The 18,115-nt window shown below is 37.9% G+C and overlaps 2 protein-coding genes across 2 annotated transcripts in view; one reads left to right on the forward strand and one right to left on the reverse strand.

Annotated features, from left to right (window-relative positions):
• Nucleotides 1–18,115, reverse strand: part of LOC105672942 (uncharacterized) — a 131,160-nt gene that overhangs the window by 32,185 nt on the left and 80,860 nt on the right. The gene's annotated exons all lie outside the window — the stretch shown is intronic.
• The window catches only part of LOC105672941 (uncharacterized), a 37,688-nt gene that overhangs the window by 16,229 nt on the left and 3,344 nt on the right, over nucleotides 1–18,115 (forward strand). Inside the window, exons 2-4 of the mRNA XM_012368220.2 lie at nucleotides 8,089–8,411; nucleotides 8,623–8,840; nucleotides 17,556–17,890. Coding sequence (XP_012223643.1) covers nucleotides 8,090–8,411; nucleotides 8,623–8,840; nucleotides 17,556–17,890 — 875 coding nt within the window. The 5' untranslated portion in view covers nucleotide 8,089. The remainder of the gene's footprint in view (nucleotides 1–8,088; nucleotides 8,412–8,622; nucleotides 8,841–17,555; nucleotides 17,891–18,115) is intronic.

Below are 18,115 nucleotides of genomic sequence, written 5' to 3' on the forward strand. Positions count from 1 at the left end.
GATTGGTCGCTTGCGAGTATTCTCACCGGGAAAATTTTTTTTTCTTTTATTATCCGATATCCTTAATCTCTGTCAATCCTCGCTGATTAATCGAGATAAAAGATTTCCACCGTGAATTCGTCAACATGTCGTGATTGCATTCGCCATTCCTATTCGTGCACCGATCAAGAATTCTCTGATGAGGATTCTCCAATAGTGAACGGATATCAGGTAGCGCTTGATTACGCAAAATGAAAGCTAAACGCCGATAAAGGTACGAATTCATCCTGTTCTATGACAAATGAATGTTCGCGGCAAGCTTCCTCTTCGTTCGCGTCGCCGAGTTGTTTCGATGAAAGGAATGTAGGCGTAGCTTCGCTCGCTTTGTGACGAACGATTAAAAAAAATGACAGGCATCGGTTCGTTTATAGCTCTTCTGCTTTTTCTGCCGTTCCACTTTTTCCCTCTTTTTTTCGCCAATTGTGCTTTATCCCAAGTCTTTCCATTTCTGTGTAATTATGAGGAGACGCGCCATGCAATTTCCATTTCGCTCTTTTCATGCGCGAATAAACATCTATTAGAAGCGTGCAAAAATTTCCACTCGCTCGCGCTTTCGCAGAATTATCCTTTCAACGCAAATAATACAATTTGTAGTGCAGGAAAGAAGCGGAAGACACAGTGTGTGAAAACGAGTAAGTATAAAGCTTGAAAACGTTTACACCGCAGCGCAGCAATTTCGAATTAACTTTGGTCAAGGACGAGGGTACTCTAACGAATGCTTAACTTTGATGGGTTTCGCCCCGTTGCCGTTTTCGCCGGGCGAACTAAGGACTTGCGGAATATCGACTTCGATGATTGATCGTGGGTAATCTGGGTCGAAGAAGCGTAGAACCTAGAAGACACTTGTTATAATAGCCCCTTGGTGTCCTGCTCTTTTGTAGGTCTAACTTTTTAATCGCATCTGGGAGTCGCTGTTCTTTTTTTCGCAAGAGCACCGGAGTGTTATAACACCCATCGCGTGATAATGACGACGGAGAAATTGATTGCGAACTTTTCTCGGCGCTTGTGAGAAGCCAAACTTACTTATAACTGACTTTATTAACAATAATGTAAGCGCACTCAATACACTATGCGTACAATTAGCAAACATTATAAAAAGTGAAGTTTTAATCGCTTCGTATATAAATTGACTTTAATTAAGCGAACTATAAGTTTCAGGGGACATTTAAAAAAAAAGGATCAATTGCATTGAATAAAATATTTGTTCAAAATATTAAATTAACAAACTTTTTTTAGGTATGTCTCGTCATAAATCACAGTGTCATGGTCGGACATTCCCGAAGCTATGTTTTTTTCAATCCGCCGTCAAATAATTTGTGTCGCGATGTATGTTTTCGCAATTCATAAATTGAATCCGGGAACGCGTGAAAATGATCTATGTTTTTCTACTATTACGGGTGCGTTTTCGCACTTCGGCGTGCTAAAAACGCCCACATTTAAATCTTGTATAACCTCTAAACAAAATATTCATAATATATCCGTCAGATATTTTTAACGTGAATAAAACACCTGGTAACATTCTCATATATTTGTCGCTTTATAAAGAACTTTTCTAGCTCAGAAAATATACGCTTTTAAAATTACGATATCTTTTAAATATGAAACGGAATGAAAGAGAAATATAAACTTTTTTTAATAATTTTTAATTATTATTTCAACAATTACAGTTTACGAAGATAGCATTATTTTTTATAAATAATAAGCTCGAAAATAAAAATATGAAAATAATAAAGAAAAATGAACGAGCCGCAGCTGGTTATTAGTGCTAAAATTTGTATGTATTACAATTCGCAGTTGCATTTAATTACAAATATTTCATTTTACTGAGAATGGCCTAATCAAAGGTCGAAACGTTTGTAACGACTTGTCTTTTTTTATGTTATTTTTTGCTTTTGAAATTATTGCGTTATTTAATGCTTATATTATTTGATTTATTCGCAGACCGACGAAAAATCTACATTATAATGTAACACATATAACATTAGCGATGCGTAATCGAGGAAATTTCATTAATATTGTTCTTTCAGGGGATTTACCCGTAAATTAAACATGTCCGTCGCGTTGACGTTTATTGTTTCGGTTAATGAGACGTTACGATGTATATTGAAGTTCACTGGCATTGTGCCGATATGAGGTAAGAAGAAATTTAATTACGCAGCGGCGCTTCATAAAAGAGCCGACTAATCGTTTTGCTGAATTGATGTACGATTGCTTAATGAGAGAAAGAGAGAGAGAGAGTTAGCGGGAAAACTTGCACACTGTACTAATTTAATTCGCATAAACGCATTGTTGCAACACGGATGAGAGCACACGCAATTAAAACGTACGTGAGCGAAACTCACTTGTATAAAATCGATACTCAGTAATTAATTATTGCACGCATTATTTTTTTATCAATGTTCGATAAAGCAATGCGTAGACAAAATAAGGCTTAAAATTGTCTGAAAAATCTGCCATTAAAATTAATTAAAGCAAGAGATATCTACATTATCTGCAAAAATCCGATATAATCTTTTATCGGACACAAATGCAGATCACAATACAGATTGGAGCGTAAAACCACATCATCGTATAACGGACATCGCGGTTACGTGTAGCATGTTTTATTAGTGGAATTTATTAGGTCAGTTTCATCTCGTAACGCAGGTGAGCGTGTAGGAGACAGGAGGAAAAGCGACGAGCGAATTGTGTGGGTGGTGGAGAACCAGGTGAATCCAGGTCACGTCGACCCGATGATACTAGGTGCAGCCCAACCTCAGCCGTTTTGCTCGAGCCACTTTTCGCCCTCACCGTCGTCGTTCCTTCGCGTATTGCCTTTTTTATACGTCACTGATCGTTCCCCGAGCATAGAATTTTCCCGCAGAGATGAAGCGCCACGGCAAAAGTACAAGAATGCTTTCTCGGTACCAAAGTCAAGCTGATTAATCGCACTTAATCAGTTAGCCGTCTACCAGAGATTATAGGATCAGCGATAGCGGGTACAAGCGCAAGAAATTGCTGAAATTCACCGAGAGGAAGTTTCTCTTCGTGTAAATGCAGAGTCAACATCGCGATCTCACGAACCGGAGATAAATGAAATAATTCTTTTACATTTAACGCTTTTGCGCTTTACCGAGAATCGCCCCCGTCCGCGAGAATTCGAAATTTAAGCGCAGCGGGAACGAAACAGAAAAAAAGAAACAAAATGTATGCATTTTCCTGCGTACGCGAGCGCGGAATATACGGTTATATTTCGCGATTATCGCGAGTGAATGCATAATCGTATTAAAGCGCGGTAGCAGGATGGGACGCGAGTTTGGCGAGTTTTCTCATAATAGAAATATGTATCATATTCTCGTAAAAATATTATATTTCGTATTAGATGACCTAGTTCGTACCGCGTACCACCACACATTGTCTTCGTCAAACAATTCGAATGAATATTTTGGTAATCCTGGTCCTGCCGGACTTTCGTTTTGCAATTTAGATGCCGTACTAGCCGATATACGAACCGTTTATTGATTCTTTCATCTACCCGAGTACTCGAAATATTCCTGATGGAAAATTCCGTATAATATGTGCTATTCTTACCGTTTAACAATGTCAAATTCATCGCGGTGCGTTAAAGATGAGATGCCATTTTAGCTTCTAATTAAGGTAACTGTTCGAACTGTTCGAATCTTCAGCTCGAAAGCTTCGATTTATTTGTTCAATCTTAAAAATTAGCTTCCAAATTGAGCACTAATTATATTATAATATTTATATGTTAAAAATACAAGTTGCGAGAGTGATGATCATGCGTTCGAATAGCGTGTACAGTATATACGCATATCGAAGCAAATATAATTAATAAGAAATAAAAGAAATGCGAAAACGTGTCGAATTTTTCGAGAAGCAGTGGGTTCATAAATTCCACGATACACAATAGAGACAACGCGTAAAAAAGAATGAACCAAGCGCGGAAAAAATGTTCATCGTTGCGTTTGTTTAAATTCTAAAAAAAACCGTCTTGCTTTTTTTCAATCTGGTTTGTAATTCGTCCACGGCGTTATTCTACTTTACAGAGAAGCGTGGAAATTCATTATACAAAGAACGAAAATTTGTGTGCTGAATTTTCTTCGGCGAATTCCAGCCTGCATCTGGATTAATTACGAAGCTCGAAGCGCTCTTGTCGAGGGTGTCTCTGTCGCGGCAGAGACTATATCGTGGGTTTTAATTAACACGATGAGCATACGATTCTTTCGACCATTTATGCTTGCATGGATATCAACGAGAGAGAGAGAGAGACAGGAAAATGAAATGCATAGGCATCTACGATGCACTTGTTATTTACGTAGTGTTCGAGTAGCTCTAGATAGCGTAGTGGGCGATCTTCAATATTGAACGAAAGGTGCAGAATAAAAAATAAATAGTTGATTCAAATTTTCTACTGCGAAGCGCTTCCTATATAATCACAAGCAAAGCTAAATATAAAAAAACGTGTGGCGTAAAGATAAATTATAAATAAACGCGTAAATAACAAGTAAATTGAATTCGCAATACAGCTCATGACGCGAAATGTTCATTATTGCGACATAGTTTTGACATTTATTACGAGATTGGTATCTGCACGTAGATATTTACAGATATTACAAATATTTGTATAATTTAATCATTTCTCATATTGCCGGCGGAGCAACAGTTCAACGTGAATGGAATGGACCGATCTGCGCGGATAGGCAGGCGGGAAAATAAAAAAATCCTCCATGGAAGCTGCTCGACAAAATTAATTAACGTTGACGTTGTTTCCGCTGCATTATTTTCCTTCCTCTCCGCTGTAACAAATTAATTCTAGCGCTGATCAAAGGGATCCGCGGCCACGCGCTGATTCGTGTTTACACTTTGTGGAATCGCGAAAATTTCCAAGAGCAGGTAAGGCAAATGCTTGGCGCAAGACTGGAATTCTAGCAAAAGAATCGCAATCTCATTTTAATGCAAATCCGTTCTCATCGCGCATTCTGCAGTTTCTTTAACTGATACCACGTGGCAATTAAAACACGCGTCGCGTCCATGCCGCGAAAACTTGGCATCGCAATGTTTTATTAAAAGTGTTTTATTAAAAGCATAAATAAAGTCTAAAGCCATACGTCAATCTAGAAGGAGTGAAATATTTTATCTAGTTGTACACAAATTTGTTCTGCAGTTTTGTTTTATTTTAAAAATATTCAGTTTAAAAATATATATTTTAATTTTATATTTTATTCCGAAACTTATAAACATAAGTCTGAAAAGATTCACCATTCTTTTAATATTAAGCAGCAATAATTTTCCCTGTTTGATTTTATAACATTATATTGTATATTGGCAGAAAGAAAACCCATTTAATCCTTCCGTCAGAGTCGCAGCTTTGAGGCGCAGCATGCGCCTTGCCAGTGTGATAATTATCACTGTAAAGCCATTTCTCGTCTCTATCTATATCAATGTAGTTTGATAATCGTCGCTGGGAAGAGTCATTCGTATGCCCGCATCGAAGATGTCGACAACGTTAATTGCAACTAGGACAACCCTCGAATGCCTTTGTAATTAGACGTCGCTGCTCCGAGACAGAAAGGAGATACAACCGACTACAATATATTTGATTGCATTTACCAATGTCTTCGATAGCGATTTTAATTACAAATATTGACTCATACTTCTTTTTCTCTTACTCGCAACATACCACCGCGTATAAATCTCCTCTTTAAATTTGATAAACATGCTTCATTTTTATTCGCATCTTATCTCCATCAGTTTTCTAAAGATCAATAACGCAGCGTTTATCATCCACGGCTTATTACGCAAGGGAAGTGATCTTTCACGAAAAATTACTCACAAGACTCGCAATAAAGCGATGCATCGCATCGCATTACGCTTGGAAATATCGCGGACACTTTATTGGTATTCATAACTCTTACTCAAATGAGAAGACGAGCACATACACTTTGCTTATATTTTACAATTTGTCGAGATCTTCGCGCGTTTCTTTCATATTTGTTAGAAAAAGATTGATTTTAAATTAATATAAGAATCTACGAATAAAAGATGATCTGACATGAAAAAAGAAAAACACTCTGTATTTTTTACTTGTCCTAACAAGTTAGTCGCCGGTGGTATTTTTGGAAAACGAGCTTTAAACATATGTCTAAAGTCAGCGCGCGGAAGAAGTTTCGTAGCGGTCGATCAGGTCTCACCGGCGAGGTGAATAATGGCAGGTCTGCGTACTGTAGCGAACAGTTTGTCATCGAAACTAACCAAGGTCCTCAGCTCATTTTGCAGCAAGGCACGTAATTCAATTTCCATATAGCGATACCCATGTCTGGCCTAGTCTCCCGGCTTTCCCGGCCTTCCCGGCCCGAACGAAAACCAAAATCATCTTGAGGCATCACTTTGACAAGCCCAAACGCATTCTTCAGATGTTTACATAAGCCTCGCACAACAAGCACGAAAGCACAAGCTATCGCATATCAAGCTATGTATATTGTTATAAATATTATATAAAATAATATTAAAAACAATAATAAAATAAAAATCGCCGATCACACAGCTCGTTTCTAATTGTTTTCAATGGATTCCAATTTATTTTCTATTCTTATCCATTAACGTATTAGCTTTTATTCAATATTACATGCGAAATATCAAATATCTAAATCTCTCAACACAAATATAAACCTTCTCACATAACATTTAATGGACTAATGCATGTTATGAAAGATAAATTTTATTTTACCTCGAAACTCTCAAGCGATATAGCGATGATATGCGGAGCGTGGAAGCCCGATGGTAAATCGAGTATTTTGTTGAGAGTGGTTTAGAGGAGCAAAATGATGGAAGGATAATAAACGCGAAGGCGACGGCCTTTTTAATCTTGAGAAGGTAAGAGTGCTAAAAACGAAATCCAGCGAGGACACTTGGAGGCATTCGTTCATTTTGACAATATAAAATGGGATTGTGCAATCCGACGCAAGCCGGCTTGCCGACGGTCTCGTTCTTTCAAAACTGACTTTCCAAAATGTACGAGAAATAAGATTTTCTCGAGAATTAAAGAGCTGTTTTCCCTTCCTCCTTTTCTTTTTCCTCGGCAAAGTCAAATGAAAAGAGTGATTTTACTTTCTCTCGCAGAGAATATGATCTCCGCTCTGGCTTCTCATTATAAGATTCGGCAGATCGATGATTTATTCCAGAAAGTTTGAATTGGGTCGCGATATTAAGAATTCCTTGAACGTGCATACGAAATATGAGAGACATATTTTTACGACTCTTTCTGAGGTATAGCGATGACTGTGTTGCTCTAACAAATTATAATATATTTTGTTTCTTTCTCAGGATTCTTAATTATTTCCCTCCCTATTCAGCACACAATAATCTCGTTAACATAGTTAATTGTATTCGATTTACAATAAAAGAGTCGTTCATTGAAATTTTTTACAATTTAATTTATCAATCAAGTCTCGCACGTGGTGGCCGCTAAAAGTTCCGCCGCGCGCTTTTTACCGACGAATACATCCCGAGCTCGAGTAATCGCGTTTATCACACGAGAACCGAGGCTGAGCGGGCCGCTATTGCGAATAAACGTTACGAAGTGATTCCAATTAAGGACCATTATAGGGTCGTTAATAATGGCGCGCGGCGCACGAGGTCGATAACGTTGTTTGGCAGAACGTAGTACGCGTCGACTGCAACGGATTGCGAGAAACTGGCACGAATCTCTACGTCGGAGCTAAGTCCCATCGACTTATATTTACAATCCACCAAAAGACCTTCTATATAAAACGGAATTGTTTTGAAAAAAACTGACAGATATAGAAATTTATTAGGCTGTGCGCACACAAAAACACTCTTAGCACATATTACACTTTTCGGTATATATATATGCCAGAAAATATAATTGATTATTTATAGATCCTCTTTGTTGTTTTAAAATAATTTGGAAAATGTAATTATCACAGAGATATTATTATTTTAAAATAATACGTTCTCGCTCTGAAATATTATTGTAATGTATAATTTTAATGGAAGTGTAACCGGGATTTGATTTCGTTTACATTTTTCCAGAATGCCTAACGAGAACGCGTCGGTGTGTGCTTGTGGCGTGGTCGTGGATCTACCAAAATCGCGAAGTAGCTCGATCGTCCTAGGAAAACTGACCATCCTTCTGCCAAAGTCGAAAGGCAACAAATCAGAGGGCAAGGGCTCACGTAAGCAACATGATGACAGCCGAGGACCGAAGAATCGAACGCCAAGCGAAACTGGCAGTAGCAGTTCGGTGACGGAGCCCGCAAGATCTACGATAAAGAGCAGCAAACACGAAAAACAGCTCAATCATTCGCGGAGAACCCGAAGCGCCGACAGAGCCGAATCGCATTACACTTATATTGGTCAGTGAGTCAGTATATTAAGCATGGTTAAAGTATTGAAAAAGATTGAAAAAACGTAGATGCTAATTATTGAAATATAAAAGTAGAAATAGTGTTTAAATAAGTGAGAGTTTACATATTAATTCAATTAATCTTCTAATTAACGTTATGGAAAAATACGAGTGCCACGAAAGTTGCAAAACGGAAAATGTTAAATTAATTTTTAACGTAGATTCGGGCTCGAGCATTCTCAGTGGTGGAATTCGAGAGAACACCATACCGGAAGCACTGTACACCAACATACCGGACACACCAAACACGAGTAGTGCAAACGAAAGCGGAACTAGTCGGTCGAATTCGCAAAGCAGATTGCAACCTCTTTACTCCGCTATTCCGTCTATGACATCGCCGCCGCCGACATACGACGTAGCGATTGCAAAAACATGGCAGGTAAAATATGTTGCAATTTAATATCTTTTGTGTATATTTCTCTTTTCTATTCAGAGTGCTGAATAGAAGCGCTGATAATTAAATTGTCCCGTTCTGCGGACTGCACAATTTCTTTCTTTCATGTCCGGATGTATCTAGACAAAGAATGTGCTTCATTCTTGTAGAAAATAAGTTCCTTTCTATACTTAAATTTTTTCCTTTGAGTCTCTTGCAGTATTTCTCGAAACTGAATACATATTAGAGACATTGAAAAATTTTTATCGTTCATGTACAAATAGATCGCTCCAGAAATGGACTTCTCTTATCGCAGCGTCCATCGTTTGCCTAAAAAAGCGGCAAAAAGTGGTAGATAATACCGGACAATATTTTGACTAAAAATATTGTATAATACCATTTTTAAGATATTATTAAAGGAAATTGCTTTAAAAATAATGGAAATCTCTGCATACCGCTAATATTTGCACATATTTAATTCCGACAGACTTTAAGGAAGTAGAGAAAAGCGTAGAGAAAAATATCAAGTAAATATTTAACGAAAGAATGAAAAAAGTATTTCACGCAACGCCAACAAATATTAACAGAACGAGCTAGGATTGATGTAATTGAGCCAATATATTTTTTTGTTGTCTTATTCTTATTAAGATAAAAAATAATATCTCTATTTCTTTTATAGTATTTACAAAATTTCATAAGTCTTATAATGCTGCACAATCTTTATCTTCCGATTCATTAGATTATCTTTTTCTTTTCAACTTCACTTAATCCAGAACATCGTCATCCTCTTTAATTCCCTCATCCTGGTTCCTTAAATCCTCTCCTAGATTCAATCCTCTTAACTTCCTTTCATCCTCACTCAACTCTCTCACACACAAGACTCTTTTCCTAATAACTTTATGACATCTGAACTAATGTAATATGTGATATCCACGTACGCATTTTTAAATACACAGCATACATAAGATATGCAGCGCTAAAATATTCATCATTTTAATTGAAATTTAAAATAATAATAAATTTATAATAATGTAGCAGCTACATAAATATGAAGTTTTAATATATCATTTTATTGGAAATTTTCAATAAATTATTTTATATTGTCTTAATAAATTATTTTTTTTTTTAATGTTTTTATTTTAATTGATCCCTGTACAGAGTGTCTCAGACTTACCGTATCACCCGTTAATGGCAGATTCCTGAGATCATTTGGAGACGAAAATCTTAATACCAAAATGTCGAGGCTACTATAGTATTTGAATGGGAAAGGCTTAAAGTTTACCAATCAGCTTGTCAGAATTTCGCGCGTTCAGGGACATCGCATCTCGAAAGGACCCTTGCACAACACTTTATGTAGCAAATCATACTTCGTACCGATAGTATTGATTTTCTCTCATGACATGAGAAACGTCATTTGTCAATGGCACGACTGCTTTGACAGTTCGACGCGCATCGTGTTTTAATACAATTTAGAAATTATTATCGTTAGTAAATTCGTCAGTATTGCGAACAATGTAAATAAAGTGAATAAAGTGAATAAAAGCTGAGTGAAGTAAATAAAACGTATTGAATAAAGTGTTGTGCAAGGGTCCTTTCAAGATGCGATGTCCCTGAGCGCGCGAAATTCTGACAAGCTGATTGGTAAACTTTAAGCCTTTCCCATTCAAATACTATAGTAGCCTCAACATTTTGGTATTAAGATTTTCGTCTCCAAATGACCTCAGGAATCTGCCATTAACGGATGATACGGTAAGTCTGGGACACCCTGTATATCTATACTTTTTGCCTTTAATAAAAAATATATACGATTCTATGCCAGATAGCAAGAATTCTTTGTACGTAAATAAACTAATTGCGAGCAAAAGCTTATCAATCGATGTTGCAATCGATCTTTCCAATCGCTAATCCGCATTACAAATTCATCCCCGTCATTCGATTTGCATCCTTGAACTTTTAAGAAGCTGTCTGGCTTACAATTATCGGTTGATACCGTTCCAAGTAATAAGTTCTAACATATTAACATAAATATACTCATTTGAAAAAACTGACTTATAACAAGCAATTCAAAAGTATCACATAATTAATCTTTTTAATAAATTGTTATCTTGTGATAAAGATAATATTACTAGGTGCGCAACTAAGTTTCCGGGTTTCACACATGAATGGCGCTAACGATACATGTAGTCGATATACATGTCTAAAGTTGTGTTTTTTTATTAACTTGGACATCTGTCAACAATAACCAGTTATAATACCAACACATATCGCAACGCAAAAATTTTTTTTCTAACAATAAAGATGTCGAGTTTTGTGCCAACTAAACAGCATTTGCGGGAAGCTTTGCTTTTCTGCTTCAACTTGAAAGAAAATGCAGCTGAAGCAGGTCGTTTGCTTAAGAAAGCCTACGGCAAACATGCACCATCGAAAACTACCTGTAAAGATTGGTTTAAACGCTTCAGAAGTGGCGATTTCGACACTGAGGACAAGGAGCGCTCCGGAAGACCAAAAACATTTGAGGACGCCGATCTGCAAGCGTTATTGGATGAAAATGATACGCAAACACAAGACAACAACAACTGATAAATTTGAACCATGCATTGCTCGAAAAACGGCCAGAATGGGACACGAGACACGAACGAGTAATATTGCAGCACGACAACGCTCCGTGCCATCGCACTTCCATCGTCCAGGACACCATCAAAACGCTGAAATGGGATCTGCTACCGCACCCGCTGTATTCACCAGACCTGGCCCCTTCCGATTATCACTTGTTCCGGTCGATGGCGCATGGCTTGGCTGGGCTACACTTGGCCAATTTCGAAGAAGTGCAGAATTGGTTGGATGAATGGTTTCGATTCAAAGACGCGTCGTTTTATCGTCGCGGTATTCATGTATTGCCAGAGAGATGGCAAAAATGTGTAGCTAGCGAGGGACGATATTTTGAATAAACCGTTTTTTGTATTTCTCTTGAAATTTTCCATTTTGCATTGATAAAAAAAACCCGGAAACTTAGTTGCGCACCTAGTACAAGTTACTGTCCACAAAGTAAAGTTTTAAAATATGTTATAAGCAGACTGCAGTTTCCGACAGCGGTTAATATTTGTGCAATCGATGTTCAATCGCTTTTAAGAGTATAACGTACGTAAAGCAATAATGGCAAGACAATAGTTACAAATTGTCATCGTTGCGTGCTTGAAATGATGTAACCGGAATATTAATTTTCAACACAAATACGCCGATAGAACGGATCGTCGCAGATAGGATGTTGCGACAATGATACACCGATACGCTTCGGCCGGTTCCATCTGATAAAGCCGTTTGTTCAATCATATAATATCTCGAGTTATCGAAACGAGTTATCGCTTCAACTGCCGGTGCTACGGGCGCGTGGTCGCGATAGTTTCTACAGAAATACGTCCGTTTATATTCCGCTGCGCAATTCCAATGACAAGCAGATGACGAGGAAATTGGTGATCTAACAATCAACCCTTTTCCCCCCCAAAGCGCCCTACAGATCGATAATCGAATAGGGAGCATCCACGTAAAACACTGTAACCGATCATGCGCACGATCGTCTGCAATCGGTGCAATCGCAAATTGCCCTTTTGTGGCGGACTGCCGAATGCGTTGTTAGTCGATACTGATTACTAATTAGTCTATTAGTCCGTGTATTGTGATTTCCTAAACATCTTATATTAGAAGGAATAAGTCACGCAATAAAGATAATCAAATTTTTCGAAATTCCGGGAATTCTTGCTTGTCTCTTGCCGATTTATTTAAAAAATTCAAAATTATTACATAACCTAATAATATGTTTAAAATTCAAATTTATAACATTATTACATCGCAATTCAATTGGTGGTCTACACATCAGATTTCGGTGCGCGTGGAAAAAAACGAAATTGTTCGAATTTGTACTCTTGAAAAAAATTCATCATATAAAAAGTCAACTTTATTGCGGCCAGCTTTCCTCTCGCTACTAGCATAAGAATAGTGAGAGGAAGAGAGAGAGAGAGAGAGAGAGAGGGGAAAATTCAATGTACGGCTTCTTAACTCGAGGACCGTTCCAATCGGGTCGACCGCCCTATTTCGTCGCGCATAGTTCTGTGGCGCCGACTGGAACATAAATTCTCGTGCTCGTGTATGATTGTTATCCCACTACTGTCGTCGTCTAAAAAACTGCTGTCCTAGATTGAAAAATCGTTAATAATCCTGCCGCTTTATTATTGTGCCTAAAATAATATCATGAAAATTTCGAAATTATCTGCTCGTAAACCTAAAAATATGCAATACAATAATCGATTCATCATTCCAAGGGATCATTCAAATGACGTTGGTCGTACATTAAGAAGGAAGTTGAAGATCGGAAAATAAATGCGGTAGTAAATTTTTAATCAGTTTCTTGTGTGTCATATGACAAGAAGGCTTTGCTTGCATTCGACATCAAAATAAAAAGGTCGTCAAAAGAGATCACGAAAAAGGATTGAAATTGTTCTGAAACGTTGAAAATAACGTAGCGTCACTCGAGCGAACACGTGTGAACTCAAGTGCTCATGTGAAATGCAAACCCATTCTGGAAAAAGTTCATCGCGGTACATAAAATTGCTGTGTGCGACTAAAGCACGACGTGACAAAAGAAAAGCTCAGAAAAATATTCTCGAGATCGTAACTCCGTGCGTCACACAGTTTAGAGAAATCGTCATATTTCAATAACGTCAGATTTTTTCCTCCATTAATTATCGTACATTGAAAATTTATCATCAAATCGTCTCGAGAAAAGAAATATTGTCTCATTATCCGGCCCGCAACCATTACAATCTCGGATTGTTTGCACAAAAGAGGATGTTACTTTCTTCTGTGCTTTTCTCGAGAGTTACTCGACATGCGTCTCGAACAACGTGTTTTAAAGTATTTCGCAATTTCGCTCCGCCAGTACGTTCTATACGCACTTCCGCCATTATCTTCCGCACCGGCGCCTTTGTCTAAAACAATTTCCAACTTGCAAAACGAAGCTCGCGTTTGTCCAGGTCTGTTTTTCCAAGACGTATCTCCGATATTTTCATTTCCAAGATCAAAGACGCGGCCGATCGTTCGCGAGAGAGGAGATTAAAGCGCGAGCACGACCGAGTAGACGCCCGATCCGCCTCGAGCCGTTGAAACGGACGACTATTCAAGCACGGCCCGAGAATTTACGCTCCGTATATTTCGAACTACCTCCGAGATGAGAAAGAGGAGGAAACTGGTAGGCTTTTCTCTCTCGAAAGCCCTCGAGCTTACTTCGCGGGATCTTTTAGTGGCTGTTTCCATTCATGAGTCGCGCGCGCGAGGCATTCGCGCTTTCTAATTTGAATAACGGTCTTGCCTCTGCTATTTTCCCGCAGGGTTATATTGTGCCCGCGGGAGTCACCATTTGTCAGAATAGTCTTCGCAGGAAAAGAAGAAAAGATTCCTTCGGACGACACCGCGTAGACGAGAAAATCCTTTATCGCGAACGCGCAATTCAACTTGGCGCAATTACCGGAAAGTTGATGTGTTATCCCTTCAGCCAGTTTCCGAGAAAACTTTATATCGTTAATCCTCCTTCATCGATAAAATATTTTACATTATCGTGAGATCTTAATAAAAATTCTGAAAATTGCATGAATTTAGATTAAAAATTAACGATTAATTATGGTTTTGTATAAATAAATTTTATTATGTGCGATGAATTCCGTGTTTTTGCATTGATTCATATCGACAAAATTTCATACTGCAATATGTTAGCACGTGTGTGAGAAATCGCGGTTAAGCTGTCTTCATTGCGACACGAAGCGCTTACATTAAAGAACGGCAGTCTTGAATATTTAGGCAACATGTAATACATCGAGTGCGGCTTCACGAGATTGCTGTGCAGTTATGGTTCGTAAGATATACGCTTGCGAGATACTCTTGCATATTAATTTTGTCGTGTGAGTTAGCCCAAACGAGCGATGTATGATAAAGTGAGACTGAAGCGGACCACGGCCGCGAGAGACAGCAGAAAAGGCGAACAAAAGAGATGATGTAAAAATAATGGAAAAATTAGAGCAGCTAAATAGGAGTGGATTAAATTGGAGTAGCTGCAAAAAAAGAAAAAAAAACGAGGCAAACAAAAATTAGTACAAAAAGATGAATTACGATGTAATTAAGAGATTGCATAAAATGAGAACGAGGTGCGAAAATTGCTAGTCAAGAGTAGCAGTAATAAGAAATTTATAATTATTAGCTCTGTTATTACAACATATATACATATATATATATATATATAAAGTGTCCTAGACCAACCATATCACCGTATCAACTAATGGAATATGAAATATTAAGTATCATTTAATTATTTCTACAATTTTTAATAAGCGGATGACTTGATATATTTTGAAAATCGTGCACAAAACGCGTAACAATTTTACGGAGATTTTTGCACACGTACGACACTTACGGCAAACACGTAATAATTATTTCGAAGCGGAGCTGCTGTGGACAGAAGGACATAACCGCGGGACTCTAGGCGATCCTCTTAAACGAACGCCCAAGGGCAGCTACGCTCGTCTCACGCTAGAAAATGGAATCGCCAGATAATAATTTCAAAACTCAATTTTATCTCTTCATCGAATTGAGGGCCGCTATTACCACCGGTTAATTTTCGAAAGCGAAGAATCGCAGGAATCGAAAACCTTGCCGAGTCGTCTCGCCGATTCAGCGACAAAGGCGATCAGACCAATTGATGGTAAATTGGCGTTGCGGTTTTATTCTACCTCATAATGCTTTTATGCTCGACAAATCTTTTTATGACTTTATTGTTTACATCAAGAGAAACTCTTTTTCAAAAAAAAAAAATATATATATATAAAAAGGAAAAGTTTTGCGATTAATTTGTGAAAGATTAATTCGGCAACGTTTTATTTTCACTTTTTAAATAAAACACAAGCTACGCGCTGCTGATATACCGATACTTTCCTCGATGCTTCATTTTCGGAAAACATAAAATATTTTCCGCAGTAGAAATACATATTTATAACCCAAGTTTCCTGGCGTTCCTATCAATAGAGCATAGATCCGCGAATATAAAGGAGTGCATCATATGTTTCCATTTGCGGATGACATTTACGCTACTACTGTATATATAAACAAGCGCACTATATTTCTTCCCATTTCAATTTCCATCTCTCTATACCAGAAATCCAATTTACATACAAGTACATCAATTTCCTCGATTATTTTATGTTGACTTTATTCTATGGGTTAATCAAATAAAAAAAATTTCAAAGATTATTAATTTTTTAAATTAGTTAAAGACTTCTAATTTTTTAAATTGATTTTACAACGGCATATGTATTTAAATGCAATTTTTACGTTTACATTTAACAGCTTTTTTACTTTTTGTAAAGAGGCAATTTTTTAATATCAAAATGCATCCTAAAGACGTTTAATATGAGACATGATATGGTGGAGAATATAAAAGTTGTTTTTGCGCGAAATTATACTAGCGTAAAGTTAGCTTTAAATACAAGACCATTATGCGACAATTAGACGATTAAACGAGACGGGTGACGTGTAGGCTTTTCGTGAGAACAGCAAAAGAAGAAAACGTATGCTCGCGAGCTTTCGCAAGCTTTGCGATATAGTATACGAGGCAAGTCTGTCCGGAGAGAAATGAGAGAAGTTTTTCCGTCGCACTTTACGCCGAGGCTGAAAACCGCGGTCGATTAAGAGGAACATTAAAAAACAGTTCGCGGCTTCATTATAATTTCCAGCACAAGAGAATGCACATTGAAAAATGTGGAACTAATTTGCACGGTTAACATCATTACCCAAACTCACGTTGACGAAGTAATGCGAGTAATCGGAAATAAGTTTCGCAAATTTGATCCTTCATGATTAACTGGTAATAATAATTAAATATTTACGACCATAATTACTTGTCATTATCTTTTGTTCGATTGTCAAATATTTAATTTACTAAAATGTTCTCGATGAAAATATATCAAAGAGGGGAGACATTGAAAAATGTCGATGCGGGCAACGCTTCTTCTGATTGAAAGGAATCTCAGCCATAGTTTTATTTCGCGAAACGTTGTTTGGTGTTTGAAACGCGACACTAAAGATCAGGTATCGGAACCGCAACCACGCAAAATAATGGCAAGTAACTACGATCTGGAAATGGAGTTGCGGGTAGAGTAACGTGACCCTAATGCGACCTCGCAGGCAACGAGAGATTTCTGAAGTTACGTTCTGTTAATTAATCAAAGATTAATCTCGCAGTCGACTCAGTTAAACTAGACGAACGCTATAGCCATTAGGATATCCCAATTTCATCCACCGATTAACGGAAATTTGTCGCAGAATCACACTAACCAATCATCAGTGTTATAAAATTTTGTTCAAAATTCACGCTGATCTTTCTTCGCGAAAGAATATATAAAAAACTATTTAAATAAAAATATTCCAATTATCCGTCAATAATGTAGAAAATAATAAAATAAGAAGATTAAAAATTGGTGATGTTCTGTGTTAATTTGTAGTATCTCTTGTGCTCTAACACTCATGTTTAGTTCTTATATTTTTTTTTTTTCTGTATGTTTTGTGTTATTGTAGAACTATATGGCACACAATATTGCTATTGTTTTGATGTTAAACTGAAAAAATAAACATTCTATTCTGTCTCTCCCTCCATTATTTAAGCGGCATATTTTCGTTTTGCAGACCGGTCTGCCACCGACGTACGAGGAGTATCTCTGTCACAAATACGCGATGATGTCACGCTCGCATACTCCTCCACCACCGTGGTCGGACTCGACGACGACGTCGTCGTCGTTGTCTAATCCCACTTCAAGTATTCAGGCGCGTCGCGACCTCTTGGCCAGCCAGCCCGAGCTTCGCGAATACTTGACACAACTAACACGCGCCAATCGTGTTTCGCACCATCAACAACATCAACAACAACAGCAGCAACGGCAGCAATCCAGAGGCGCAACCTGCTCGGCCCAGAGGGAACAGCAAGTCAGAGCACAGCAGCGTGCACGAGCAATGCCTCCCAGGTGAGTAGTCGAAGAGACGTGTAAGAGCCGACCTCGGTAGCGGCTGCCACGGAGCTGGGATCACTCATGAAATAATTCACACTGTTACTTGGGTGACCATATGCGACTACGACACCGTCGGGAGTTAACTTGGTTCCCCGAGATATTTCGAGGCGCTGAAAGCTAGTAGCGGGATGAAAGTTTGGAAGAACGGTCGGTGTAGCGATTATATGAATATAGAATGTT

This window comes from Linepithema humile, chromosome 6, assembly GCF_040581485.1.
Source record: "Linepithema humile isolate Giens D197 chromosome 6, Lhum_UNIL_v1.0, whole genome shotgun sequence".
Taxonomy (NCBI): Eukaryota; Metazoa; Arthropoda; class Insecta; order Hymenoptera; family Formicidae; genus Linepithema; species Linepithema humile.